This window comes from Euphorbia lathyris, chromosome 2 (genome assembly GCF_963576675.1).
Source record: "Euphorbia lathyris chromosome 2, ddEupLath1.1, whole genome shotgun sequence".
Taxonomy (NCBI): domain Eukaryota; kingdom Viridiplantae; phylum Streptophyta; class Magnoliopsida; order Malpighiales; family Euphorbiaceae; genus Euphorbia; species Euphorbia lathyris.
The window spans coordinates 98,603,043-98,630,611 of record NC_088911.1 but is presented as its reverse complement, the minus strand read 5'-3'; the positions used below and the strand labels follow the sequence as shown (position 1 = coordinate 98,630,611).

Sequence of the window (27,569 nt, the reverse complement as noted above, 5' to 3'; positions counted from 1 at the left end):
CTTTAGTGTGTACAAATTATTTTACTGAGTAATGTTAAGTAAGCGGCGCATACATATATATATATATATATATATATATATCAAGAGAAAGGGTTAGAAGTTACTCAGCAGACTTATCCTGGTTCGGCCTCTCCGTCTACGTCCAGTCCCCGGAATCCTTCTGAGCTTTTTCAATCCTCTACTGAACTCTTTAAAGGCAGAGCATAAACCTTTTACAATAGCAACTGAGTATGCAAGAGTGCCGTCCTCTATTCCTCTACTCAATCCTATCTACCACTGAGTACTATAACCGAGTACTCAGCTTCTCTAACCTTTTACAGATGATACAAGATTTGCTCTCACTAAGTGAAGAACACTTTAGATGACTAAATTCACTCTAGACTTTCACACAAAAATAGGAGTTGGTATGAGAGCTTGCTTTTTTCTTTTTCAGACAGCTTCTATTTTGGATTTTACAAGTGAATTGACTTGAAGAAGATTTTTGCTTGTCTGTCTTATGTGATTGTATGCGTATTAGATCCAAGTGATGAATTGGCCTTTTATAGTGATCTTAAGGCGCCAATGATTTGAATCCCGACATAGTCGTTGTGGGAAAACGGTCTTCATTCGTCATCACTTGGTCAGCAGTCAATGCTGCAGGCCAATCCTGACTTCTGTTTTCGTCAGGAGCCAGGTTTGTCTTCTTGTGCCAGGTTTGTCTTTTAGTAATTTATCAAATGGTCCATGCTTCTCGAAAAGGTCCTTCCGATAGATTTATGAGTCTTCTGAATTTTGCTCAGACCTTGTTTTCCAAGTTGACGGATCATTGACGCTGACCTGAGGACCACTCAGCTTGTCGTAGTGGTTTCGCCTTCAAGCTTTTCTAAAGAAGACATTTCTTTTCTTGTAGCTGAGTTGCATTCTTACTCAGCTTCTCCTGTATGACTTGCGTCTGCTGACTTTTGGCTTTCTTTTATAATTGTTCAATTCCTGTTCTTATTACTTAACTTAGTCAACATTGAACAAACATATTAGTACAATTAAATCAAAACACTTAAATTTAATTATTTAATCATGGGATTATATTAAATAATTTTGTCAAATTAAAATCATATAGAAAGGTGTTTCAACAGAATGCAACCTCTAATAAGAGAGAGGTGAAGTGTCTAGCGGCTAGCGTAGAGGTTGCTCCTTCTGCCAAAAAGTCCAGCCCTGGGGCTTTATTCATTGGGAAGAAAGCGCCCCTATCATCCACCCCCCTCCAGTGGTACGGGCGGTTCTTCACCGGCGGGTGATTTGGTTCCTAAGCCTTCAAAGGTGTCTATGTTGGCACCTTCTTCTTACAAGCTGGTAAGTGTTTTTATTATCACTTCCTTTTTTAACTTCATTTTCTATGTTTGACATTTTGTCCATTTTTGTAGTCGGAGAAGCCAAATCTTGGTGAATACTGGCAAGCTGCCTATAGTCAGTCTTTGACCTTGGAATCTGACGTTGTACTCAATGATGTGGACGAAACTCGTCGTAAGATTCCAACTGTCCAGATGAACATGGGGAAGTATCCGCCTACTAGCCATCTGAAATATGTCAAGAGAAAGACCTTGGCGGTACGTAGGCTTTAGAATTTTTCCTCCTTTAGCTTTTTTTTCATTTTTTGTCTAACTTCTTTCTTTTTTCAGCTCTTTAACCATCTGCATTCTATGGAGATAGGTCTGGTTGAGGGCGTAGCCCATGAGGCTCGTGTGCGGCTGAAAAAGGACGTGAGAAAAACACAATCGATCTAGAGAGGGCGTGTGGTCTCCGGACGTATTAGGTTGGGTTTAGGGATTAACTAATTTGGCAATAACCCAAAAACTGACATGAACTCGATAATTTACATTCAATGTTTTTTCTTATAACTGGGGGATAAAGGATTGAAGAGAATGATTCAATTAGATTCAAAACCCCACCTTTATTATGCAGAATTGAAGTGAATATGGAAGAACTTTTGTATTTAATAAAGCCAAACCATATGATTAGATCAGCAGAATCAGATGTCCAAATTAGTTTTGACATACCATACATCTCCAATTTAAAAGTACAAATATATATATTCTAACAGAACACAAACATATCTAATCCCTGCAAATTAATCAATTATAAGACAGAAGAAAAAAAGAGAAAAGTTTCTTAAATTTGTAGCTGCTCAGAATTCCATAAATCAATTCCTTCCTTTTGGAGACAACTTCTGTCTCTTTGACTGACTCTTCTTTATTCTTTTTCATGGTCTTGTTTTGATCTTTTCAGCATTTTCCTTAATTGATGAATCTCTTTAATATAGTAGTGCAGTCTATCTGTCATCGTTGCCAGAAATAGAGAAAACCCTGCAAATTAAAACTAATTTAATTAATTTCTTTTAATAAACATCATCAATGTTATCAGAACCGGACCCGACATCAAACCGGATTTATAAATGGGTCACGGGTCACTTGGTCGGATCGGATGGTTCGGATTGGTCGAACCGGATGACGTAATAAATAAATAATATTTATATATATTAAATATATATAATTAATTTTATAAATTATATATATATATATATATATCCAAAATAAATTATAAATAACTTTCCGTTTGTTATTTTTTTTGTCAACTTGAAGTTTAAATATATAATGGATAAATAAAATTTAGAATCGTTAAATTGAGATCTCTCGGTATCTTATATATTTACTGAAAAAATTAATTTAATGAACTACATTATTACTTGTATAAAAGCTTTAATAATAAAAAAAATAACTAAAAAATTTAAGTAGCCAAAAGAAAAAAAATATAATACTAAAAAACGTAAAAGAATGAAATAAGGAAGGTTGAAAAAATAACTAATAGATTTAAGTAGCCAACAAAAAAAAAAAAAATAATACCAAAAAGAAGTAAAAAAAAGAAATAATGAAGATTGGAATGGAAAGGAAGAAATGACGGAGGAGAGGAGAGTTTTTATGTTTACAATGAATTCCCACATCGTTTGTTTATAAGATTAGAAACACGAAAGGATGCTATAAATATGGAGCTTCAGCCAACCTTTATGTACGCTTACTTGGGCTGAGTTAGATTAATGAGGCACATAGTCTAGTTTAGTGGCCTCCGTTTAACTTTGGAGACTGCTGTGTACCCGGAGTTGCACCGGTTCCTGGCTGAACTGCTGGGTCCCAGTTTAAATCCGGATCTTTCTGGTTTGTTAGAGTTCAACAAACCGGAGGGGTGAGGACCGGATGTCTGGCTGGTTTCCGGTCTGACTGGTCGAACCGGCCGGTCCGGTCCGAGCCTGATAACATTGAACATCATTTATTATAAAAAAAAAATAAAAAAATAAGTACCCATTAGAGAAGCTTCAAGGAGTCTTTCTGCAACAAGAACCTCATCAGTAGAATTAACAATCCCAGATTCCATAACTCTTTTCTGAATTTGCATTACACTATATAAAAGAGCACCAAACACTATAAATAATGTTACTGCCACAGTTTTAGCCACCAATGGAGCCCTTCCTCTCTTCAATTGGTCAAGCCCTATTATTACAACCTTTCTTAGTGGGTTGTTAAATACTAAGGTTGTAATTGTGGCCATTTCAGCAAATACTACAGAAAATAATATGCTTATCATTTTTGGAAATTCAATGATTTTATTTTCTTGGGTGTGAAAATGGAAATAGATGATGCATTGAAGATGGTTTTTATTTTATTTGGTGTTCCTGACTTATAATTTAGTTAAAGAATAATTAATATGCTTTCCAAAGGTAGAAGAAACAAAGAATATCTCTAATTTGGGGAAATAAAGCGGTGCAAGTCAAAGAAATGAAAAGGAATTGAAACTTTAATAAAAGGGTTCATTTCTAAAAGCTGAAACTACTTTTTATCCATGTTTTAGGTGTTAGTCATAAGGATTCACATGTTATGATTTGTAAAAAACAAAGGTAAACTGCAAAATTCTAGTCTATATATTTGCAGTTTTATGGTACTACTACATTAATATATGGCTTAATACATCATTTGCCTATATGAAGTTGTCCAAAAAGATTGATTGTCTTCTTGAACTTTCAAAATGTCTCGATACCTCCCTCAATTTGCATAAAATGTTTAGTTAGCCCATTGAACTTGCGTAAAATGTAATCAATTAATCACTCGACTGCTAAAAAGTAAGTTAAATGTGAAAGATGTATTCCACGTATCTTATAATGTTATTATATAATTAAAAAATACATTAAAAATGAAGTTATTACTTGTTCAACTATAAAACTTGTCTTTCTCTAATATTAGAACCGTATACCCGATTATGGTCATTTTACTTTTTTAAGATGCGTACAATACATCTTCCTCATAACTTACTTTTTTTACAACCAATTGATTATATTTTGCGCAAGTTCAGAAAACTAACTGAACATTTTATGCAAGTTGATGGGGTTAGCGCAACACTTTAAAAGTTCAGCGGACCAATCAAACTTTTTGGACAAATTCAAAGGGCAAATGATGTATTAAACCTTAATATATCTAACCAATAAAACGATAGATGCATACTATCTTTATAGGAAATGATTGATGTTAAAAATAAATATATATAAAAGACATCAATTAATTAATTGGGTGTCAGTGACAGATACAGAAATTTTTGAAAAGATATAACATTCTTACTAAAAAAATTTACAAAATGTCTTAAAATCACCAGTATGCTGAAACCATCGATTGGATCCCTCACACAGTGAAGTAAATTTGATTCAATTATTTTATATTTTTTAAGTTGGGTTTGAATCAATATTTTCTGATATTTTATGTTTAGTAAAAATATTCATTTGAAACCGAAACAAAATTAATATAAGTTTCAGACTCAACTCTCCCATCCTACTACCCATTTCATTCTGAAAAGCCCACCAAAAAATCAGGCCCAAAGGCCTAAACCACCCAGTCATCGAATCACCAAACCCAATGGCATCCTTTCGGCCTATAAAAAAAAGACAACTCACTTTCTCTTTCATTAAGATGTAAACTTTCCTCTTGGGAAAATTACACAGAAATTCATATTCTAAAAACTATTTACAACTATATCAGGTCATAATTTTAGATTACGTCAAACTAGTAAAATCAGTACTTTTAACATATTTTAAGGATTATAATTTATAAATTAGAAGTTTAGAATATATTTTATAGGGTTTATGATTTATGAATTGGAGTCTATATTTCTTAAATTATGATATAAAATCATAATATATAGAGAATAATGACATATTAAGAATTAAGTTTGGTGATATGACTTAGTTGTAATTTTATACTTAATTATGATATTTATGTATTTGACCCTTTATAATTCCAATCCTTAAAATATATTAAAAGTACTGATTTTACTAGTTTGATATAATCCAAAGTTATAGCTTGACATAGTTGTAAATAGGTTCTCAAAGATGAATTTCTGTGTAATTTTCCCAATGGGAAAATTACACAGAAATTCATTTTTTAACAACTATTTACAACTATGTCAAGTCATAATTTTGGATTATGTCAAACTAGTAAAATCAGTACTTTTAATATATTTTAAGGATTAGAATTTATAAATTAGAAGTCTAGAATATATTTTCTAGGGTTTATTATTTATGAATTAGAGTCTAGAATTTTTAAACTATAGTGTAAAATCATAATATATAGAAAATAATGACATATTAAGAATTAAATTTGATGATATGACTTAATTATAATTTTGTACTTAATTATGATATTCCTGTATTTGACCCATTTATAAATTAGGAGTTTAGAATATATTTTCTAGGGTTTATGATTCATGAATTGAAGTCTAGAATTTTTAAATTAAGGTGTAAAATCATAATATATAGAAAATAATGACGTATTAAGAATTAAGTTTGGTGATATGACTTAATTGTAATTTTGTACTTAAATATGATATGATATTCATGTAATTGACCCTTTCCTCTTCAGAGTTTACTCTAAGGCCCACCCTTACGCAGGTCAATCTTTCTAAATTAAGTCAAGCATGGAGGACTTAAGTTAGACCCAACATTTGGTGCAATCTTGAATCTTATTCCACGACCTTCAGATCTCGACAGATTCTCTAACCTGCAAAAAATCCTCAACATATAAAAAGAAAACTACCAGTAGGCACAGGCCAGCATGAGTCTATCCCTTGACCCAAGAACTTGAAAGGCACCTCTCACCCCTCGTTGGGTGGAGAAGAAGTGACTTCATCAACAACGAGCACAAAATTGAGAACCTGAACCTATAGGACAATTCAGCCGAGAAGACATATCCTTTTTAAATTCCCACAACTTATCCCAATACGCTTGTGACGATCTAAAAATTGTAGAATCCCAAAAACAGATGGTCGAACAACCACAAAACAAAGTTATATTTCCACTTAATGAAGACCCTATTAGCAGCTATATTGCACAGAAACGGAAATGCAAACTGAAACAGATACCGGAAACGTTATTTTTAAGAAAATTTTGCTAGGAAACAGTAATGGAAACGGAAAAGAAACGGAAACGCAGAAACGCTAATGAAAATGGAACAGAGTTTCCATGCAAAAGATAGATTAGCAGAACTTCATAATGACAAATTTTATAAAGGGAAGCCACTCACATTCATGACATGGCATTACTAATATCTCCAAATTTTCGTTTTACATGCTACAACAATAATTCAAAGATACAGCAAAAAATTTCCATTAGAAAAAAAAGAAAAAAAAAAAAGATCCAGCAAAATTTTAATTTTATTCCCTTACAAAGAGAGAGGAAGTTACAGATAAGTTTGAATTTTAAATAACGAACTAAGAGCAATAACCATTTAGATTCTAACTTCTATGCCTTCTTTCACCAAGTGCTCTTTTACAGATTGAATTGGAACCTGCAATCCCATAATATAATAAAACCAAATAATAAATATTCCAGACTCCATTTCATGGTTCTAAGTGATAAAGTTAACGTTATAACCTTAAGATTAGCCAAATTCATAGTTTGTTCATGTGCAGAAAATGACAGTTCAAATCGTAATGGTTGATAAAATCTAACAGTGGACAAGAAAAGCACAGGTTGTTACCTCTTTTCTATGGAAAATACCGGCAGCAAGAGCAGCAGATGCATTTGTTTTTCTGAAGACCTGGGTGAAATGTTCAGAAGCACCTGCGCCGCTACTTGCAATCACAGGTATGCTCACAGCATCTGAGATCAACTTTATTAAATCTATGTCGAATCCTTTCCCTTGACCTGAATAACAACAAATCATTAATCATGAAAACTGAAAATTAGAAAACAACTAAACAAGTTGTAAGAGTGTTCTAACAACAGTTTTGAGGACAATACTGCCTTAAAATATACTGGACTGATATATGAGATATCATTACGCCCCGCGTGAGAATATGAAGTTAGTATTCATGGGTAAATCAAATACCTTAAAGCACAGTGACCTATTTTATAACTTTTAGATCTTTGAATCCCAAAGCTAAATACCATCATTTTTGTAAGAGAAAATAATGCCATAATGTTAAATTAACTAACTTTGAAGTTCAGATGCCAGAAATCCAAGTTCCGTGATTGAAAATTCTACAAAGAAAAGAATCCTCACCATCACAATCAATGCAGTTCAGTAATATTTCTCCAGCTCCTAGCTCTTCAACTGCTTTTGCAAGTTCATAGGCTCCAATTGGTCGACCTTCTCGTCCACCACTAACCTTCAGAAAGGGAAAAAAAAAAAAAAAAAAGTCATCTGTTATTTAATATGTCAAAACCCACAAAGAAATCCAGCACCAGCAGTGGAATTAAGGCAGTAGAAAACACTTATGTGAGTTTTTTTTTCAATTTTCCCTCTTTCTTATCAAGTTATTTGATCACACCAGTACATGAAATATGGTTAATATGATAAGTAATGTCGGAAAACTCCGCCTGTGAGGGTCACTTGGTGGCCTTTACAGCCGGTCCCAAGCCCGGACAAAGGAGGAGGGTTGCGGTAGGTTTGTGGCGGCCAGCGTAAAACTTAGCCACATCTTATGACATGAACCATGATATAAATATTGTTGGGGCGTTCCCTACTCAGCGACGCGCTGCACTTCCTAGACCCGGGTGTAGTGATAAATGTGCAAGGGTTGCTAGGTCGTCGCCCCGAAGCGGCGCGCCACCCTAGGACCCGGGGTTGGTGTCAAATATGCAAGGGTTGCGGGTAAATAAGCTAGTATACGGTAATGGTAGGGGTAGGGGTAAGGGTAGTAGGTTACGCTTTGGGACATGGAACATAGGTTCTTTGACAGGAAGATTAGCTGAAATTGTAGATGTTATGAAGAAGAGGAGAATAAATATAATGTGTCTACAAGAAACCAAGTGGGTTGGAGCCAAGGCCAGATAGATAGCTCCTTGGGGTTATAAGCTTTGGTACTCAGGAAAGGATAAGGGTAGAAATAGAGTAGGTATTCTTATTGATAGGGAGTATATTGATGATGTAGTAGCGGTGTCTAGGAAGAGCGATAGAATTATGAGTGTTAAGCTAGTGATAGGGGATGAGGTTGTGAATGTCATTAGTGCATATGCGCCACAAATAGGATTAGATGTCTCTATAAGACAAGCTTTTTGGAAGGACTTAGAGGAAGTGGTGCAACAGGTTCCTAAGGATGAAAAAATGGTACTAGGGGATGATCTCAATGGACATGTGGGTTCTAGGCGAGATGGGTTTGAGAGTGTTCATGGAGGGTATGGTTTTGGAGATAAGAATGAAACAGGAAATGATATTTTGGAATTCGCATCAGCCTATGACTTGAGTATCATGAACACATGGTTTATGAAGAGAACATCCCACTTAGTGACTTATCGGAGTGGCGGTAATGCGAGCCAAATTGACTTTTTCTTAGTAAGGAGTGCTTGGAGAAAGAGTTATATTGATTGTAAGGTGATCCCTGGTGAGAGTACGACAACCCAACATAGAGTAGTGGTGCTTGATTTTCGAAGTAGGAAATGTATAAGAAAACAAACACCACAAGTAAAGACTAAGATTAAGTGGTGGAAATTGCAAGGGGAAAATCAACAAAAATTTGTGGATGAGATGACCAAAAAAGATATTTGGACTTGTAATATGAATTTAGATATAGATTCGATATGGACTAAGATGGAGCATAGTATAAGGGAAGTAGCGAAGGAAGTTCTAGGGGGATCTAAAGGTAGCATGCCACCGGGTAAGGACACATCTTGGTGGACAGAAGTACGACAAGCAGTAAAGAGTAAGCGAGAATCCTATAAAATATTGGGGAAATGTAGGAGTGACGAGAATTACGAAAAATACAAAGAGGCTAAAAGGGAAGTAAAGAAGGTCTTACGAGATGCTAGAGCAAAGGTGAATCGGGATCTGTATACAAGATTGGATACGAAAGAAGGGGAAAGAGACATATATAGAATTGCTCGGATGAGAGATAGGAAGACGCGAGATCTCGGAAAAGTTAAATGTGTGAAGGATGTGGACCAAAATGTCCTAGTTGGAGATCGCAGACAAGATGTTGGAGATATAAGTATCCGTCACGATATGATAAATCATGAATGCCTGCGGAGAATTCAAAAGGGTGAAGTCAAAATGGCATTAAATAAGATGAAATTGAAGAAAGCAGTAGGACCTGATGGCATCACTATTGAGATTTGGAGATGTTTGGGAGAAAGAGGAATCGAATGGTTGACGACGTTCTTCAACAAAATTTGGAAAAACAATAAGATGCCATCAGAATGGAGGAAAAGTATCTTAATCCCTTTGTATAAGAACAAATGCGATGTCCAAGATTGTGCCAATTATCGGGGAATCAAATTAATGAGTCACACTATGAAACTTTGGGAGCGAGTGATCGAACAAAGGCTAAGGAGGACGGTGAAGATCTCAGAAAACCAGTTTGGCTTTATGCCGGAACAATCAACTATGGAAGCCATCCATCTAATGAGACAATTAATGGAGCACTATTGAAATAAGAAGAAAGACTTGCATATGGTTTTCATTGACTTAGAGAAAGCATATGATAAGGTACCAAGGGAAGTACTTTGGGCCTTGATAAGAAAAGGCATTTCGCGGAAATATATTAACATCATAAAGGACATGTATGAGGGAGCATGCACGAGTGTACATACTAGTGTTGGAAAAACTGAAGAGTTTCCTATTACGATTGGAGTGCATCAAGGTTCCGCACTAAACTCATTTCTTTTTGCCATCATTATGGATAAACTAACAAGTTCACTTCAAGATGGTATACCATGGTGCATGCTGTTTGCAGATGATATTGTGTTGGTTGATGAAACGAAAGGAGTGGAGAGGAAGTTGGAACTATGGAGACAAACTCTAGAATCTAGAGGCTTTAAGTTGAGCCGAAGTAAGACATAATATTTGGAGTGTAAGTTTAGCGGCCATAGGAGTAGGGAGGCAGGGACAATCACCCTAGATGGGAGAGTTGTTCAGGCTTTGGATTGCTTCCGGTATTTAGGATCTATTATCCAAACGGATGGAGAAGTAGATGGAGATGTTGCTCATAGGATTAAAGCTGGTTGGTCGAAGTGGAAGAGTGCTACGGGTTTCCTTTGTGACCCCGGCATGCCTAATAGATTGAAGGGAAAAATTCTACCGGACGGCAATTAGACCATCATTGTTATATGGTACGGAGTGTTGGGCAGTGAAACACTGCCACATCCATAAGATGTCGGTGGCGGAAATGCGTATGTTGAGATGGATGTGTGGTCATACGAGAAAGGATCGGGTGAGTAATGAAATAATTAGGACAAAAGTAGGGGTCACATCTATTGAGAATAAAATGAGAGAAAACCGACTAAGGTGGTTTGGCCATGTGAGACGTAGAGCGCTTGATGCGTCGGTTAGGAGAACCGAAGAGTGGCAAAGGGATGTAGTGGTGAGGGGTAGGGGAAGACCTAAGCAAACTTGGAGGAGAGTGATCGAGAGTGATATGAGTTTACTGGGAATTGAGGAAAATATGGTAGTGGATAGGACGGAGTGGAGGGAGCGAATTTGTATCGCTGACGCGACTTGATTTCACGGTTTTATATGATGGTTCATGTTAGCCGACCCCGAATCATTTCGGGACTAAGGCTTTGTTGTTGTTTGTTGTTGTTGATAAGTAATGTCGGAAAAGCACCATCCAACGTAGAAATGTAATTTCAAGCCTATGAATATGATGATAGAGTTTTCCATTGTTTCAAGAAATTTACCGTTACTTTGCATCTTTTGTATTTAATTTATTATCTTATTTCATTTTTTCTGCAGAGGTTTCTCTAATTTTCTGAAATGGTTGTCAGTTTTAAATTGCTCTCTCTCTGGAAATGACTCTCTGTAGTCAAAAAGGTTTTACTTCCAAATCAGGGGCTTAATAGGGTTTTGCTAAATATCGCCCCTAAATGACTTATTGCCTCTACATTACTTATTACCGTCCCCTCTTGGACATTTCCGCCCTTTTTCATTATTTGTATTCAAAAACTCAAAATCTTTTCTCTCCCAAGCAAAAAATTGGAATTTTACGAAAATGAATCCGAGCATTCCGGAAGTGGACGATCTCGAACACGAGGTAATATTACGATCCTACAACTAAAAAAATGACCGAAAACTGTAATTTTTTTTCCCGTTGGTTTTTTGCCTGAACGGGTACCGCACACTGCCCATCCTACGGGCCGAATGGATGAACCACCCGTTCCGCCTGTGGGCAGCGCGAGCCACCCGTTCCGCTCATGGGACAAGCAACATGCTCCGCCCGTTCCGGCTTAGTGTGAAACGGGTGGCATGCCCGTTCCCCTTTAAAAAGGGCCGAAACACCATCAAACGTAAATTTTTTCATTTTTTCCGACTTTTTTAACAACTGTTATGCATTTTTGGTATATTCAGGAACCGTTAGAAGATTGGTATACCGACGGCATTGATTACAGTCCCCGTTTCATAACGGACACCGTTTTCTCTTCATGTCAAGATGCTGTTTGATGGGCAAAAAAGGTTGCTATTCAGAATGAGTTTGAGCTAATAATATCTTCGCACAAACATGGGGTAAAGAAGAAGCTGTTGAAATGTTCACGGGGTGAACGCTATAGAGGAGTTGTGAAAAATCCTAAAGAGACTTTAATAAGAATAAGTAAAACAAAAACGTGTCGTAAATTTCAGATTAAAGCCTGTCAACATGCAGACCTTTCTGGTTGGGGGACAGAGACTGAGTTTGGGTCAACTGGTATGCACAACCATACATTACGTGTATATGCAGAGGGAAGTCGACAAATGAGCGGACTCAGTACCGCATCTAAAGTAATTGTGCGTGATATGAGTTCGGCTGAAGCAAAATCGTGTGCTATATTAGCAGCAGTTAAAGAAAAGCATCCAGCTGACAACCAAACAATTAAATACGTCTACAATTACAGGAATAAGTTGAGGAAGGATGAGTTCGAAGGTAGAGACTTGGCTAGTCAATTCTACCATATTGCTGTCGAGAACATGTATGTTAATTATACCCTTACTGATCCTGATTCTGGCGTGATAACGCATGTGTTTATGGCACATCCAGACTCGGAGGATATATTGGACCTACTACTGGTATATCGGCATTGATTCAACGTACAAAATTAACAAGTACAAAATATCATTTGTTGAAATTGTTGGCATGACGTCATGCAATAACAACTTTAAGATCGTGTATGCCATAATTAAAGATGAGACTGAAAGGAGCTATCGTTGGGTCCTACAGAGGCTGAGGATTTTGATGGAGGTTTGATCTTAACCCGACTGTTATTGTTAGTGATAGGGAGTTGGCGTTGTTGAAGCCGATCCAAGAGGTTTTTCCACATTCAGCACACTTGCTATGCACTTGGCATATAAATAAGGATGTAGAAGATCGGATCTACAGACTTATGGAAGATAAGGTACATGCCGCTAAATTCAAGAATGGAAGATGGAGAACAATAATACAATCCTTAACCATTGCTGAATATGAGATAAATCTGAGCAAGATGAGGGATGCGATGTCTAGGTACCAAAATGTTATGTCTTACGTTGAGGAGACGTAGTTGGTGCATAAGGAGAAGTTCGTTGTTGCTTGGACGAAAGATTTCCTACATTTTGGCAACACAACTTCTTGTACAGTGGAGAGCGAACATGCGAGTCTAAAGCAATGGCTAAATACCGCCACTAGCTTTCTCGATACAGTATGGCAGAAGGTTCACAAGCAAATAGAATCTCAATCAACTAATATCAGGTATTAGCATTTGTTCTACTGCTTGCATTTATGAATATATTTTATAACTGATAGTATGTTTATCTTCTTATCATGTACATGCTTGAGCAGTCAAGGCTTCGTAAAGGAGTCATGTACTCCGGATTCCCACTTAACTACCCGGTCTTTAATGTCTCCCACCACTATATGCAGTTGCTCCGTGATGAGTTAGAGCGCATGAGAGATTTGAGTTATGAAGTGAACGTGCATTGCGGTTGTGTATTGAGAACCTCTTATCAGATCTTATGTGCATGCGAGCTCAAACAAGCTTATGATCTTAACAACCCCATCAGTATTGAGAGTGTTCATGTGTTCTGGAAAACACTTTTAATTAATTATGGTCACACTGATGAAAATGTAAGGTGTAATGATCAAACAGAGGATCAGAGATACTTTCAATCCTTAGTCGACCAGGTCTCTAAAGGCGACCTAGCCTTTATGCGGAATATTTCATTACTGATCCATGATCAACTGCACCCGGATCAAGCGCACTATACTGAAACAGATGTAAAAATTCACGTGCGAGGACGACCTAATGGGAGTAAATCAACAAAATGCATGCTGAGTGCGTGGGAGTACAATGACACTGGTCATAGACGTGCTCGTTCTTCTAGTTTGTCTCGAAGTCGTGGTAGAAGAAGCTCTTCATCATCGGTCCATAATGTTGCCTCAACAGGTAATGTTTATTTGATAAACCCAATTTGAGTTCTGCAAATGTTTTGCAATATCTAGTTCATTTACAACCAAAATAAATCCTGTAAGCTTTACAATATCTTATTTCACTCACCGCATATTGAAAAACATTTGACGTTTGTGATTTTGTAAATTCTGATAAAATAGTCGGCATAATTAAGCCCTACGTCGAATCATATTTCGACGTCATTGGTGATGACAATTGTGGGTTCCGTGTCGTTGCAACCTATATTTTTGGTAGCGAAGAATCGTGACATTCAGTTAGGCGTAGCATTAGAAATGAAATAATTGCTAATTGTTTCCTGTATGAAAATGTATATGTTGACTGGGTTGATTTATCAATTAGTAGGATTAGTTGGGACGGTGCAGATTGTACAAAGGACTATTGGATGCTTGTTTGGGACGACTTGTATCCGATTGCTACATTGTATAATGCTGCTGTCATGTTTTTCGGTTTCGAGGGTGGGCAGACATTGATGTTTTGTGGTACTGTCTTAACATTGTATGTCGCCTCCACTGCTACAAGACCAAAACGTGAGATATGTATAGCTCATTTAGGGATTAACTACCACGCTATATCCGTTTAAATTTAGCTACTGGTTTTCCGGTACCCTATTATGGTGGTTTGAGTTTCGTGATCAAATCGTTGAAGGGTGAGAGCGCTTCTATGATGTTCGGAGAGCACAGTGGAACAGATTGGTAAACATTAGGGGCATTTAGTTTTATTGTTATTGTGTATTTTGTAGACTGTGTATTGTTATTGAGTTCTGTACAGCTGCTCATGTGATGCTACCAAAGAGGGAGGATTCATATTCCTCTCAGAACTTCTCCGTCTCAACTCTTACTTAGACCGCTGGGCTCATTCAATTCATTACATTATAGGGAGGGGCGCGAAAGTACAAAAAGGAAGTGGGAAGGAAAAGAGAGGGAAAGTACACAATTAACTTCAAGCAAGCAAGTGTGAATTAGATTCTGAGCAAAGAGAAGAGCTAGCATGGTTGCTTAGTTTCTTCCTTATTCTTTCTATACTATTCGACTTTTATACGGTATGTGCCAACTTCACTTCTTAGCATCCACCTCTTATTTACCCTTTTCCTACTAGTGCTGAAGTCAATTTCCATTAAGGATGGGATGCCAAAGATGACACAGAACTCAATAACAACACACAAAGTCTACAAAATACACAATAACAATAAAACTAAATGCCCCTAATGTTTACCAATCTGTTCCACAGTGCTCTACGAACATCATAGAAGCGCTCCCACCCTAAAACGCTTCGATCACGAAACTCAAACCACCATAACAGTATAGGGGTACCGGAAAACCCGTAGCTAAATTTAAACGAATATAGTGTGGGTAGTTAGTCCCTAAATGAGCTATACATATCTCTCGTTATGGTCTTGTAGCAGTAGAGGCGACATACAATGTTAAGACAGTACCACAAAACATCAATGTCTGCCCACCCCCGAAAGCGAAAAACATGACAGCAGCATTATACAATGTAGCAATCGGATACAAGTCATCCCAAACGAGCATCCAATAGTCCCGAGTACAACCTGCACTGTCCCAACTAATCCTACTAATTGATGAATCAACCCCGTCGACATATACATTTTCATACAGGAAACGGTTAGCAATTATTTCATTTCTAATGCTACGCCTAACTGCATGCCACGATTCTTCGCTACCAAAAATATAGGTTGCAACGACACGGAACCCACAATTGTCATCACCTATGACGTCAAAATATGATTCGACATAGGGCTTAATTATGCCGACTATTTTATCATAATGTACAAAATCACAAACGTCAAACGTTTTTTCCATCTGCAGTGAGTGAAATAAGATATTGTAAAGCTCGCAAGACTTATTTTGGTTGTAATTTTACATAACTCAAATTGGGTTTATCAAATAAACATTACCTATTGAGGCAACATTATGGACTGAAAATGAAGAACTTCTTCTACCACTTCTACCACGACTCCGAGACGAACTAGAAGAACGAGCACGTCCACGGCCAGTGTCATTGTACTCCCACGCACTCGACGTACGTTTTGTTGATTTATTCCTCTTAGGTCGTCCTCGCACGTGAATTTTTACATCTGGTTCAGTATAGTGCGTTTGATCCGGGTGCAGTTGATCATGGATCAATAATGAAATATTCCCCACAAAGGCTGGGTCGCCTTTAAAGACCTGATCGAATCCTCCGTTTGATTATTACACCCTACATTTTCATCAGTGTGACCATAATTAATTAAAAGTGTTCTCCAGAGCACATGAACACTCTCAATATTGATCGGGTTGTTAAGATCATAAGCTTGTTTGAGCTCGCATGCACATGAGATCTGATGAGAGGTTCTCAATACACAACCGCAACGCACGTTCACTTCATAACTCAAACCTCTCATGCGCTCTAACTCATCACTGAGCAACTGCATACAGTGGTGGGAGACATTAAAGACCGGATAGTTAAGTGGGAATCTGGAGTACATGACTCCTTTACGAAGCCTTGACTGCTCAAGCATGTACATGATAAGAAGATAAATATACTATCATTTATAAAATATATTCATAAATGCAAATTACTTAACTGCAGTAGAACAAATGCTAATACCTGATATTAGTAGCTTGAGATTCTATTTGTTTGTGAACCTTCTGTCATACCGTAGCGAGGGAGTCAGTGGCGGTATTTAGCCATTACTTTAGACTCGCATGTTCGCTCTCCACTCTACAAGAAGTTGTGTTGCCAAAATGTAGGAAATCCTTTGTCCAAGCAACAACAAACTTCTCCTTATGCACCAACCACGCCTCCTCAATGTAAGAGATGACATTTTGATACCTAGACATCGCATCTCTCATCTTGCTCAAATTTATCTCATATTCAGCAATGGTTAAAGATTGTATTATTGTTCTCCATCTTCCATTCTTGAATTTAGCGGCATGTACCTTATCTCCCATAAGTATGTAGATCTGATCTTCCACATCCTTATTTATATGCCAAGTGCATAACAAGTGTGCTGAATGTGGAAAAACCTCTTGGATCGGCTTCAACAACCCCAACTCCCTATCACTAACAATAACAGTCGGGTTAAGGTCAAACCCCATCAAAATCCTCAGCCTCTGCAGGACCCAACGATAGCTCCTTTCAGTCTCATCTTTAATTATGGCATACGCGATCTTAAAGTTGTTATTGCATGGCGTCATCCCAACAATTTCAACAAATGGCATTTTGTACTTGTTAATTTTGTATGTTGAATCAATGCTGATATACCAGTAGTAGTTCCTGAATATATCCACTGAGTGTGGATGTGCCATAAACACATGCGTTATCACGCTAGAATCAGGATCAGCAAGGGTATAATTAACATATCTGTTCTCGACAGCAATATGGTAGAATTGACTAGCCAAGCCTCTACCTTCGAACTCATCCTTCCTCAACTTATCCCTGTAATTGTAGACGTATTTAATTGTTTGGTTGTCAGCTGGATTCTTTTCTTTAACTGCTGCTAATATAGCACACGGCTTTGCTTGAGCCGAATTTATATCACGCACAATTACTTTAGATGTGGTACTGAGTACGCTCATCTGCCGACTTCCCTCTGCATAAACACGTAATGTATGGTTGTGCATACCAGTTGACCCAGACTTAGTCTGTATCCCCCAACCAGAAAGGTCTGCATGTTGATAGGCTTTAATCTGAAATTTACAACGACACGCTTTTGTTTTACTTTTTCTTATTAAAGTCTTTTCAGGATTTTTCACAACTCCTCTATAGCGTTCACCCCGTGAACATCTCAACAGCTTCTGCTTTCCTCCTTGTTTGTACGAAGATATTATTAGCTCAAACCCATTCTGAATAACTTTTTTTGCCCATTCAACAGCATCTTGACACGAAGGGAAAACGGTGTCCGTTATGAAACGGGGACTGTAATCAATGTCGCCGGTATATCAATCTTCTAACGGTTCTTGAATATACCAAAAATGCATAACAGCTGTTAAAAAAAGTCGGAAAAAATGAAAAAATTTACGTTTTATGGTGTTTCGGCCCTATTTAAAGGGGAACAGGCATGCCACCCGTTTCACCCTAGACCGGAACGGGCATGCCACCTGTTTCACCCTAGGCCGGAACGGATGGTTTATCCATTCGGCCCATAGGACAGGCAGCGTGCGGTAACCATTCAGACAAAAACCAACGAAAAAAATAAATAAATTACAGATTTCGGTCATTTTTTTAGTTGTAGGATCGTAATATTACCTCGTGTTCGAAATCGTCCACTTCCGGAATGCTCGGGTCCATTTTCGTAAAATTCCAACTTTTTGCTCGGGAGAGAAAGGGAGAGAGGATTTTGAGTTTTTGGATACAAATAATGAAAAGGACGGAAATGTCCAAGAGGGGGCGGTAATAATTAATTTAGGGCCCTAAAAGTTTTTAATCTACGTATTTTCACATGCAACTATAAGACACAAATTTAATCGAAAATGTCAGCTACAAAATCAGAACTTGATTCTTATTTCTCCTATATGAATAATTTACTTCTTTTATGTTATTATTGGAGTCTATTATCTTCTGTCATCCAAAATTTCCACATCCAAAATTTCCACATCCCAACTGCTACTAATTCGCTGCCCTAGGCCAATGCACCTCCTATGTTACCTTGTTTTCTTTGTATAATAGACTCCACTCCACCTCTCTTTCAAGTTAAAGGTCAATTAAAATTTTGAATCATGTACGTCTTGTTTTCATTAACCAATATAAGGTTTTTAATTCATTTTTTCAACAATGATGTAAAACGGATAACTGCTTTATCCAACCATGGTTGGGCTAGTCAAAAAAATGCCAGCCTGAATCGGACTTGGCCTGATCCTTTTGAACACAAGCTTCTCAGTTGGTTATAGACATTGACCGGAAAATATGGATCAAAGAAAAATAAGGCTTACCGTACACTGATACCAGGCATATTCTTCTCCATTTGGACCTGAAACCAATGTTGATAATCCAATAAACACAACTTATAGCATCCGGGTGTAATAGAGAATTTCTATGTGCACACTCTCACTGATACATAAAGACACTGACGCATGCACGCACGCACTACACACGTGCACACACACAGCCAAAAAAAATGAATGCAAACGCACGAAAGTATGTATTAATTTATTTATTCTTCGAGGAAATAAAATTGTAAATAAAAAAAGAAAAAGATAAAAGAACGAATACCAACTTCAATTCACAAATATACATGTCAATGACAAAACAAGTTTGGCATCTTGTTTATAGAAGCATTGTAATTACTTTGGATGAATAAAAGGTAAGGTATATCACATTCTCTTAATTGTTTAATGAAAGGATTTGATAATACAACTTTTTTTTGAAAAATAAATATTAATTTCTAAGCATGGAAAAAATTGTCAAGAAGAAAGTCTTTACCTGGGTTTGTTACTCTTACAGCCTTAAACTCAACATGAGTTGGATTCTTGAGGTACACTCTCCGAGGATCAATACTTACAACCACTGCCTGCAATGAATATTAGTTAAGGAAGCTAGAGAAATATGGTTCTGCTTTCGAAAGGTTACAACATTCTGCAAGCACAATTTTCAACATAATGCGATCCTGTTCTGTGGACATTTTTTATAAGCGAGGACAGTGCCAAATTTTTTATTAAATGGCTCTATCTCTTCATGATCATATAAATGTGTGAAAATGTGCAATTCTAATCCCCAGGTTATGTTGTACTATGAAAAAAAATAACAAAACCAAAAAGGAAAATAACAGCAATCATAAATATCATTGTCAACATTACGTTGAATGCATTTCAGATATACACATAAAGACCTAAGGAGATTGTTTCAAGGTTGTTTGGAGCACCTCCATTTGAAATGCTCAAACAATATAAGCTTGAATCACTTTAGAGGCAATAAGAAGACAGGTACAGTATTCTAAGGAAGATACTGTGAACTTGACAAATGGACCTATAACTATAGCTTCTTTTTTCCACTAATTTTTTTCCTATTTAACTTTGTGATTTGAAAGAATTTGAATCTTGATTATCTTTACAGTACTAGTGAGCAATTTACCAGGGTGTGAACTCTCAATGCAAAAGTAAAGCAGATTTGGAATATGTTTCACTTTTCTAGTGACCTAAAGAGAACAGCAACTGTTTATTCAGCTAATGAAGTTGGGTCTGTCTTATAGCTAAATCTTGGGAGTAAGATGTGGGACTTGGAAGGAAGAAAACTCTGAGTTTAGTTTCTCTCACTATCTATTTATTGGTTAGTTCAAAGAAACAAAATGTAAAGGCATCCAAAAAGAAAGTGGAGAACTCTTGATTTTTTTACAAAATTTCCATAGAATTCTGAACTTCAAATATTCTGCACATTCACAAATTCTTTTATACTTCTGTACTAAAATTGATTTTATTAATATCTTATCTAGCAATATTTTTCTCCTTTACATATTTGGGCTACCCTTCTGCAGCGTCTACTGCCCTATAGATTTATTTCTTTACTCATCTAAAAAAGATGAAGGCAAAGGAAGGAAACAGAGAGAAACCAAACTAAACAACATCAGTTTATTAGAAACCAAGGCAGAAACACTTAATAAATGGAACAGCTTCTTTCAAATATTTCAATATAATATGAGAATATAGAAGGAGAAAAAAGTATGAAGATGTATAGATTTGTAACTAGCCAGGAGAGCAGTTACCTGATTCCCATAAACTCTTGATATCTGTTCTATGCTGCTCTTCCCAGCTTTTACCTACAAGGGTCCAAGAGCAATTAGAAGAATACATGTGAGACTATTTGCATCTTTGAAAAATGTTTAAACGGATAAATAATGTACTCGGCATACTTTAGTTCTTAAATACTCTTCAGCAGCATATACTGCATCACTTCCTATTGAAATTTTATCAGCCCCGGACCTAAAATATTCTGCAGCAACTTCCAGACTAGAATAGTACCTGAGCACAAAAATAAAGTAACATAATTTATTGATCTTCCTAATGAAGAAGAAGATTGGACATTGAAAAAAACAAATATAAATAGGATAATTTACAGAGGTCATCCACCTAAAAAAGCAAGAAAATTATCCAACGTGTAACACCAATGTATACCTGCCATTTGCATCTGTAAAATCTCTTATTCCACCTCCAACTGTCAATGGTACAAAAACATTTTCTGAAGTGCTTCTCAAAACCTTCAAAAGAGCAAAACAAGCAGGAACAGAGTTAGACATAAAATAAAGATATCCCACTAGAAGTTAACAAGAACTTAATTTTCTAATTTTCATTTAGCAAATAGTTTTAGTTCCTATAAGACCAACCTGCAACATTGGCAAATCGCCAAGAGGAAAGTCGCGGAAACCGGTAATATTCAGAAAGCTAACCTGAAATACAATGTCAAGATGCTTAATATTATAATGTTGCTCTTTGGGCAGATACGTTCCTATTGAGCTAAAATGTACCAAGCATACCTCATCAGCCCCATCTTTGTAATATTGTTCAGCAAGCTCCACTGGCTTGCCAAGGTTTCTAACCTGCAAAATTTTACACCAATCACTATTAGATGCACATGCAATACTCTTGCACCAGAATTTACAATATACGGGAATAAAATGGGCAGCAATCTTGAATAGAGAAAATTTACGCAGATAAATTAGATTCAAATTCTATTCTTGGACCTTAGGCAAGGTAAACATTAAAGTAAAAGGAGCACGTGTGTATGTAAACGGGTAGATAAAAATGCTAAAATCTATAACAGCTCAAACATGAAATATTGTTGGCCACACCTCATTTTCTTTGGTCTGTTCTCTTACGTCATACTGGTCTCCTTTGGTTACAACAAGGTCTCCTTTATCATTTGTCCTCACATCAAGACAAGCAATTACCTAAGCAGAAGCAACATTCCAAAATATAGAATCTTTTAACAATCAAATCTGAATGAGATGAAAAAAATGATTAAACCATAAAGGTAGATCGGGTCAACTGATGTATGTGGCCAAGAAAACTTATTAAACAAAAAGCTTGAAAAAGAGTAATGTTGAAAATAACTCGTATAAAATTTAGGTTTTGCTACTATTACCCTTTTTGCAAGCTTTGATGCCTTCCCTTCAGCAGGCTTCTGTCTTTAAATGAAGTTTTAATCTCATTAGATGGTCAGATATAGAAGTCAAGCGAGGCAGCAACCACAAGGATTTCAATGATAGAAAGACTACCTTAGTCAAAGTTGACTTTGGAAACAAAAATCTTCTTAGTACAGAAAGACCAACATCTGCGACATTCATTTCAATTGGTCATTAACACTAGCAAATGGTACAATATTTATCACAGCATGTTGCTATATAATTGAACTCATGTATGTGCGCATCATGGAAAAATAGAGTGGGAGAGAAGGGGAGAAAGCCAAAATAGAGATATTTTCCTGCAGGCATTTGCCTCACATTAATAAAATTCACATTTAAAGGGATGAAAATATCTGGCATAAGACTCATCCAAGAAGAATTATTATATACTCCCTCCGGGTTTTTTATATGCAGTTTAAGGTTTTTCAGCAAGACCAATAAAATATTAACGAGGCTATTAAAATGACTTATTTACCCTTAATACTTCTCTCAAAAAGTCGACTTCCTATGTAAAAATTCTCTTTCTTCTTAATTATTATGGCTTAACTAGAATTGTTTGCACTCAACCTCTCTCTTACCATGAATAAGGGAAAATTAGAGAAAAAAAATTGTCAAAAGTGCATTGGTAATACAAAACGCCACCTAACAAACTGATCATCCTAAAACGACAAAAAAAAGGAGAGTACTTTTTTTACAGTATCTCCCCAAGAAAAGATGAAGTACAGATGTAATATTTGTGATTATCTTTAGCATATGACTAATTTAGGAATGCTTTTGACAAACACATGAAACAGAAACACAAGGCTAAAACTTGCCTCCACTCTTCTCTGGATGGAACTGAACTGCATGCACATTGCCTCTTCTGATAGATGCTATGAAGTTGTCACCATAATTACAGGTAGAGGAAATCCACTCCTCATTTTCACGAGACTAGAAAGAATATAGTTAGAATGTATGTCATATGCAAGCCAAAGATACATAGATAAGAGAATATGGTTGAAAAGATGAAGAGATGAAAAACACACTGGCATGGCACGATAAGAGTGAACAAAGTAAACATGACGATTTCCAATATCATCCAAAATTTCAGAGTCTTTTGCAATTTGCAATGCGTTCCAGCCAATATGGGGCACTCTGAAACCATTTGATGAGTCAAAACGGCCCACCACACCAGGGATCAAGCCAAGACCATCCACTGAGGCACATGTAGAACTACTAGTTAGACAATTGAAGTACAAATAGAAAAGAAAGCAGAGAAGAGAATAAAATCAATCTACATAGCATGTCTAAGACTAAAAAATATGCTCTGCTATGATTCAGCAGAAATTAACTACGATGAACATGGAAATGTCGAATCATGATGAAAGTGAAAGAAAGCAATGCAAACTTAAATTCAAAAAAGAAATTTTAGGATCTGCTAAACAAAAATTGATATTTGTGCAATAAAAGAACAGAGAAAACAAGTATTACTGTCATCCTATGCTCCTACAACAAAAATAATTCAAGGTCATCCACTTCTAATATAGAGTCATGATGAAACACTTACCTTGACCATTCTCCTCACTAGACTCGAAAAGAAGCTGAAGCCCAAGGCAAATGCCTAAAAATGGACGATCCTTCTCAATGTAGTCACACAGTGCTTCACCCATCCTGAACACAAGAAAGCATGAGAACCTAAACTCCAAATGACACATAATATAACTAATACCAAAAGGCCAACATAAACTCCAATAAGTCAAAATGTTTCCATGTTAGAACTCTTGAGAATTATCCAACTCAGGAATCTTCTGCTATATGTAATACTTTCATCACAATCGAACACATCAACACTTCTTGCTAATGTATAAATAGAATCAAATAAACATTGATGCGAAATGTATAAAAACTACATAAAACAAATACCCTGTCTTACTAAGGACATCCATGGCAGGAGCAAAAGCTCCCACACCAGGGAAAATAAGGCGGCTTGCATTTAGAATGTCAGCTGGAGTTTGCACCTGCGTCAAGTACGAGTTGCTGAATATTATAATTTTCAAAAATTAAGAAGGAAAAAGCTTAGTCATGTGGTTAAGACCGTAGAAAGAAAAAAAAAACGTACGTCTTTGATTTCAAAGCCGAGATGGCGAATTGCATTTCTCACACTGCGTACATTTCCAGCGCCATAATCGAGTAGAGTGACTACTGCAAAGAAGCAAAACAAGCGAGGATAAGGAAAAACACCATCAGTAAAGAAAATAGAAAGGGTGCAAGAGCTAGCAGGAAATTGAGAAAGAAAGATGACCGGAATCGGTGGTAGAGGAGGCACGGACTGAGAGATTCCTTGAAGGCTTAAACTTTGATCGGCGGAAGTCATTTTTGTAAACATTTCTAGAAAGAGAAAAGAAAGGAGATGAAAAAGATGGGATTGTTGAGAGTTTAGAAGATGAACAAGGTGAAGAAGAAGCAAATGACGCCGCCTCCATTGCTTCTATTCAAAACTCGGCAACTTTTTCTCTATTTGTTCTGGGTGAACTACACAGTAGAACCTACCACATAAAATCGACCTTCCCTACGGCGTCGTACGCTCTTCAATTCCTTTTCTTGAAAAATACAAACAGAATTAGTCCATTTCTTTTCACTTGGTTAAATACACTATTGGTCACTCAAATTACGTGGTTGTCTTAAAATAATCCTTCAATTTTAATTTGTCTAAATAAAATAATTAAACTTTGAATTATGTCTCAATTAGATCACTCTACCGATTTCAGTGGTTAAAAAGCATCGAAATAATGACGTGGGTGACACGTCAACAAGAGTCAACTTAGATCTCTGATCGAGACGAAACATGACAGTCATGTCTCGGTTATTTTTATGAAATAAACTAAATTTTGTTTTCTTTTCATAAAAATAACCAACACTTGATAGGTAGGTAGTGCATATGTGGATGTCATGTGTTGTGTTCAGTCTGAGATATGAGTTGACTCATACTGACGTGTCACATATGTCATTATTATGATGTTTTTTAATAATTGAAATCGTCAAAGTGAGCTAATTAAGACAAATTTAAATTGAGTGATTTTATTGAGACAAATTAAAATTGAGTGATCATTTTAAGATAACCATATAAATACAATGATCAATTGTGCATTTAACTTTTTTTTTTTATGTATACAAAAAATTTTTTTTTTTTTGGGGGTTGGGGGGGGAAGAATCCTTGTTTCTTTTTAATTAGGAAACAAAATGTAAATTAAAAAAAAAAGGTAAATAGGCTAAGTCTTGTTAACTTAATTTTAGTATTAGTAATTTCAATTCAGTTCAGTAATTTATCATTATTAATATTATTGTTATTAGCATCATTATTATTATTATTATAAACTTATTTATTTTAATTATTGTTATTTTTAAAGTCTAATATTATCAGTTCAGTAACATTTAGATCAATTTACTTAATTTCAGTAAAAAAAAAGAAACAGGACCTAACTAGGATATATAACAACGATTGATTATAAATAAAGTGAGTTTGTTTTAGTTTTTGTAGATATTCTTAGTTTATCACTCCAAAACTTAGATGAAATAGTGTTTGATTACGTTTTATGAAATATCACTGTTTTTTTTTTTTTTGTAAAAGTGCGAGCATGCTAGAGAATTATATTATTTTCGGACTGTGGAATTAAGTTGTGCCCTAAATTTTGAAATCAAAACCATACCGGCTTTAAAAATGCATGAAGAACAAAATAAAATAGATAAGGTTCAAATTTAAAGCTAAGGTTTCCAAGCAAGATCAATTTTAGTCATGCGATATAGAAAATTTGAAAAAATTGGTTTGATTATTATTTAATTGTCACTTCGGACCTTTAAACAAGTCTGTCGATAAATTGAAACAGTTTCGTATATTGTTTGTTGGTTTTTTTTGTAACTATATTAATAACATGGTAATTTTTTTAGAAAGTTTGACAAAAAAAAAAATTGTGAATAACTTTTTTTTATGATTAATTACAAATAACTACCATGTGGTTTGGGCAATTTGCGATGTGGTACCTGTGGTATTTTTTTTTTTTTGCAAACACAATCCTATGGCTGTAAAATTTTACATGTTTTTTTTACTTTGCCAAATTTGACAGATAACGACTTCGAAATGAAAATTTTCAAGAATTAAACTTGTTTGGTATCATATTTACAATGGAACCATATTCTTAATTTTTCAAAATCATCATTTTTGGAGTTTTCTCTCTCTAAACATTATCTTTATCTCTCATCAAAAACAACACCTAAATGACCTTAAACCTAAAAAGTTGAAGAATTAAAGTTGTTTAAAATATCATTTAGCTCTTGAATTTTTTAATTTCGAAGTCGTTATCGGACAAATTTAGCAAAGTAAAAAAAACATGTAAAATTTTGCAACCATAGGATTGTGTTTGTAAAAAAAAAATATCATAGGTACCACATCGCAAATCGGCCAAACCACAGGGTAGTTATTTGTAATTAACCTTTTTTTTATTATGTAATATAGTAAACTTGGAAGGGATTAAAAATTGGCTTGGAAGGGATTAAAAATCCACAATTTCGGATGTGTCCCTAGTTCTTAAAAGAGAAATTTGAAAATTCATTTGATCGATAAAAGTTAACTAACAAGTTGAAAGACATGAATTTATACTCCTATAAGTCAAAATAATAAAGGATGATTAAGAGACTTTAAGCATAAAGAAAAACAAGAAAGGACCAAACAGAAAATTAACAAAATGAGAAGGAAATGGGTCTATTTGGCTGAAAGTGAAAGAAGGTCCTGATTATATACATGAGTAATGCTTGAATGGAGATTAAATAATGAAAGGTTGGATGGCTAATGAGTAAACTACACTCATGGTCACTGAACTTTACTCATTATTACGATAGTCCCACTAAATTTCAAAATGTAATATAAAAATCATTCTATTTTATATTATTTTTAATATTGTGGAAATTAAACTTTAATTAACGCCCTCAAACTAAAGATATTCAAAAATTAAAATTTCTTAGAACGATATTTAACATGAAACCACTTTTTTTTTTATTTTTTAAAATCACAATTTTTTTTAGTTTTATCTCTCCTAATCAAACAGCACATCTCAAAACGAAAATTTTCATGAATTAAATTTGCTTAAAATATCATTATTTCTTGAATTTTTTTATTTTGAAATTGCCAACGGTAATTTTAAGACTTTAATTGAAGTTTAATGCTCATAATATTAAAAAGTGTAAATTCCCTGGCAATAAATGTAATTTACCTCTTAGCTAACCTTGCTTGCTTGAGAAATTTTTCAAACATGCTGATTTCAAATTACTATACCAATAATAATCTTTTTATCAATGCTAATAAGATTTTATATCGTCAAGACTCAGCTAAAATGGTTTTATTAAGAACTGTAGAAATTTTCTCATTCAAATGAATTTCACCACTTGAATATCTTAGATGTTTTAGAAATATAGTAAATGAATCACTCATGCAATATCTTGTAGATATAATCAAAAGGTAAATTATGAACTTGCCCATTTGTAAGGTATGATCACTAAAATGTAACG

At 35.5% G+C, this 27,569-nt stretch overlaps 2 protein-coding genes across 2 annotated transcripts; both read right to left on the bottom strand.

Annotated features, from left to right (window-relative positions):
- Nucleotides 1–2,016: 2,016 nt before the first annotated feature.
- LOC136220764 (uncharacterized) lies at nucleotides 2,017–3,634 on the bottom strand. The gene is made up of 2 exons (XM_066008549.1): nucleotides 3,330–3,634; nucleotides 2,017–2,339 (listed from the first exon to the last, which is right to left on the bottom strand). Exons 1-2 carry the CDS (start codon nucleotides 3,610–3,612, stop codon nucleotides 2,227–2,229), a joined length of 396 nt encoding a protein of 131 aa, XP_065864621.1. The 5' UTR covers nucleotides 3,613–3,634; the 3' UTR covers nucleotides 2,017–2,226.
- Nucleotides 3,635–6,548: 2,914 nt separating this feature from the next.
- LOC136219102 (imidazole glycerol phosphate synthase hisHF, chloroplastic) lies at nucleotides 6,549–24,542 on the bottom strand. Its single transcript, XM_066006348.1, has 19 exons — nucleotides 24,313–24,542; nucleotides 24,130–24,212; nucleotides 23,934–24,028; nucleotides 23,578–23,681; nucleotides 23,057–23,226; nucleotides 22,847–22,961; nucleotides 22,125–22,180; nucleotides 21,992–22,030; nucleotides 21,699–21,797; nucleotides 21,384–21,446; nucleotides 21,234–21,296; nucleotides 21,025–21,107; nucleotides 20,763–20,871; nucleotides 20,616–20,669; nucleotides 19,340–19,427; nucleotides 18,850–18,887; nucleotides 7,572–7,677; nucleotides 7,047–7,213; nucleotides 6,549–6,854 (listed from the first exon to the last, which is right to left on the bottom strand). The coding sequence occupies exons 1-19, from the start codon at nucleotides 24,491–24,493 to the stop codon at nucleotides 6,795–6,797; spliced, it is 1,773 nt and encodes a 590-aa protein (XP_065862420.1). The 5' UTR covers nucleotides 24,494–24,542; the 3' UTR covers nucleotides 6,549–6,794.
- Between the last annotated feature and the right edge of the window lie 3,027 nt (nucleotides 24,543–27,569).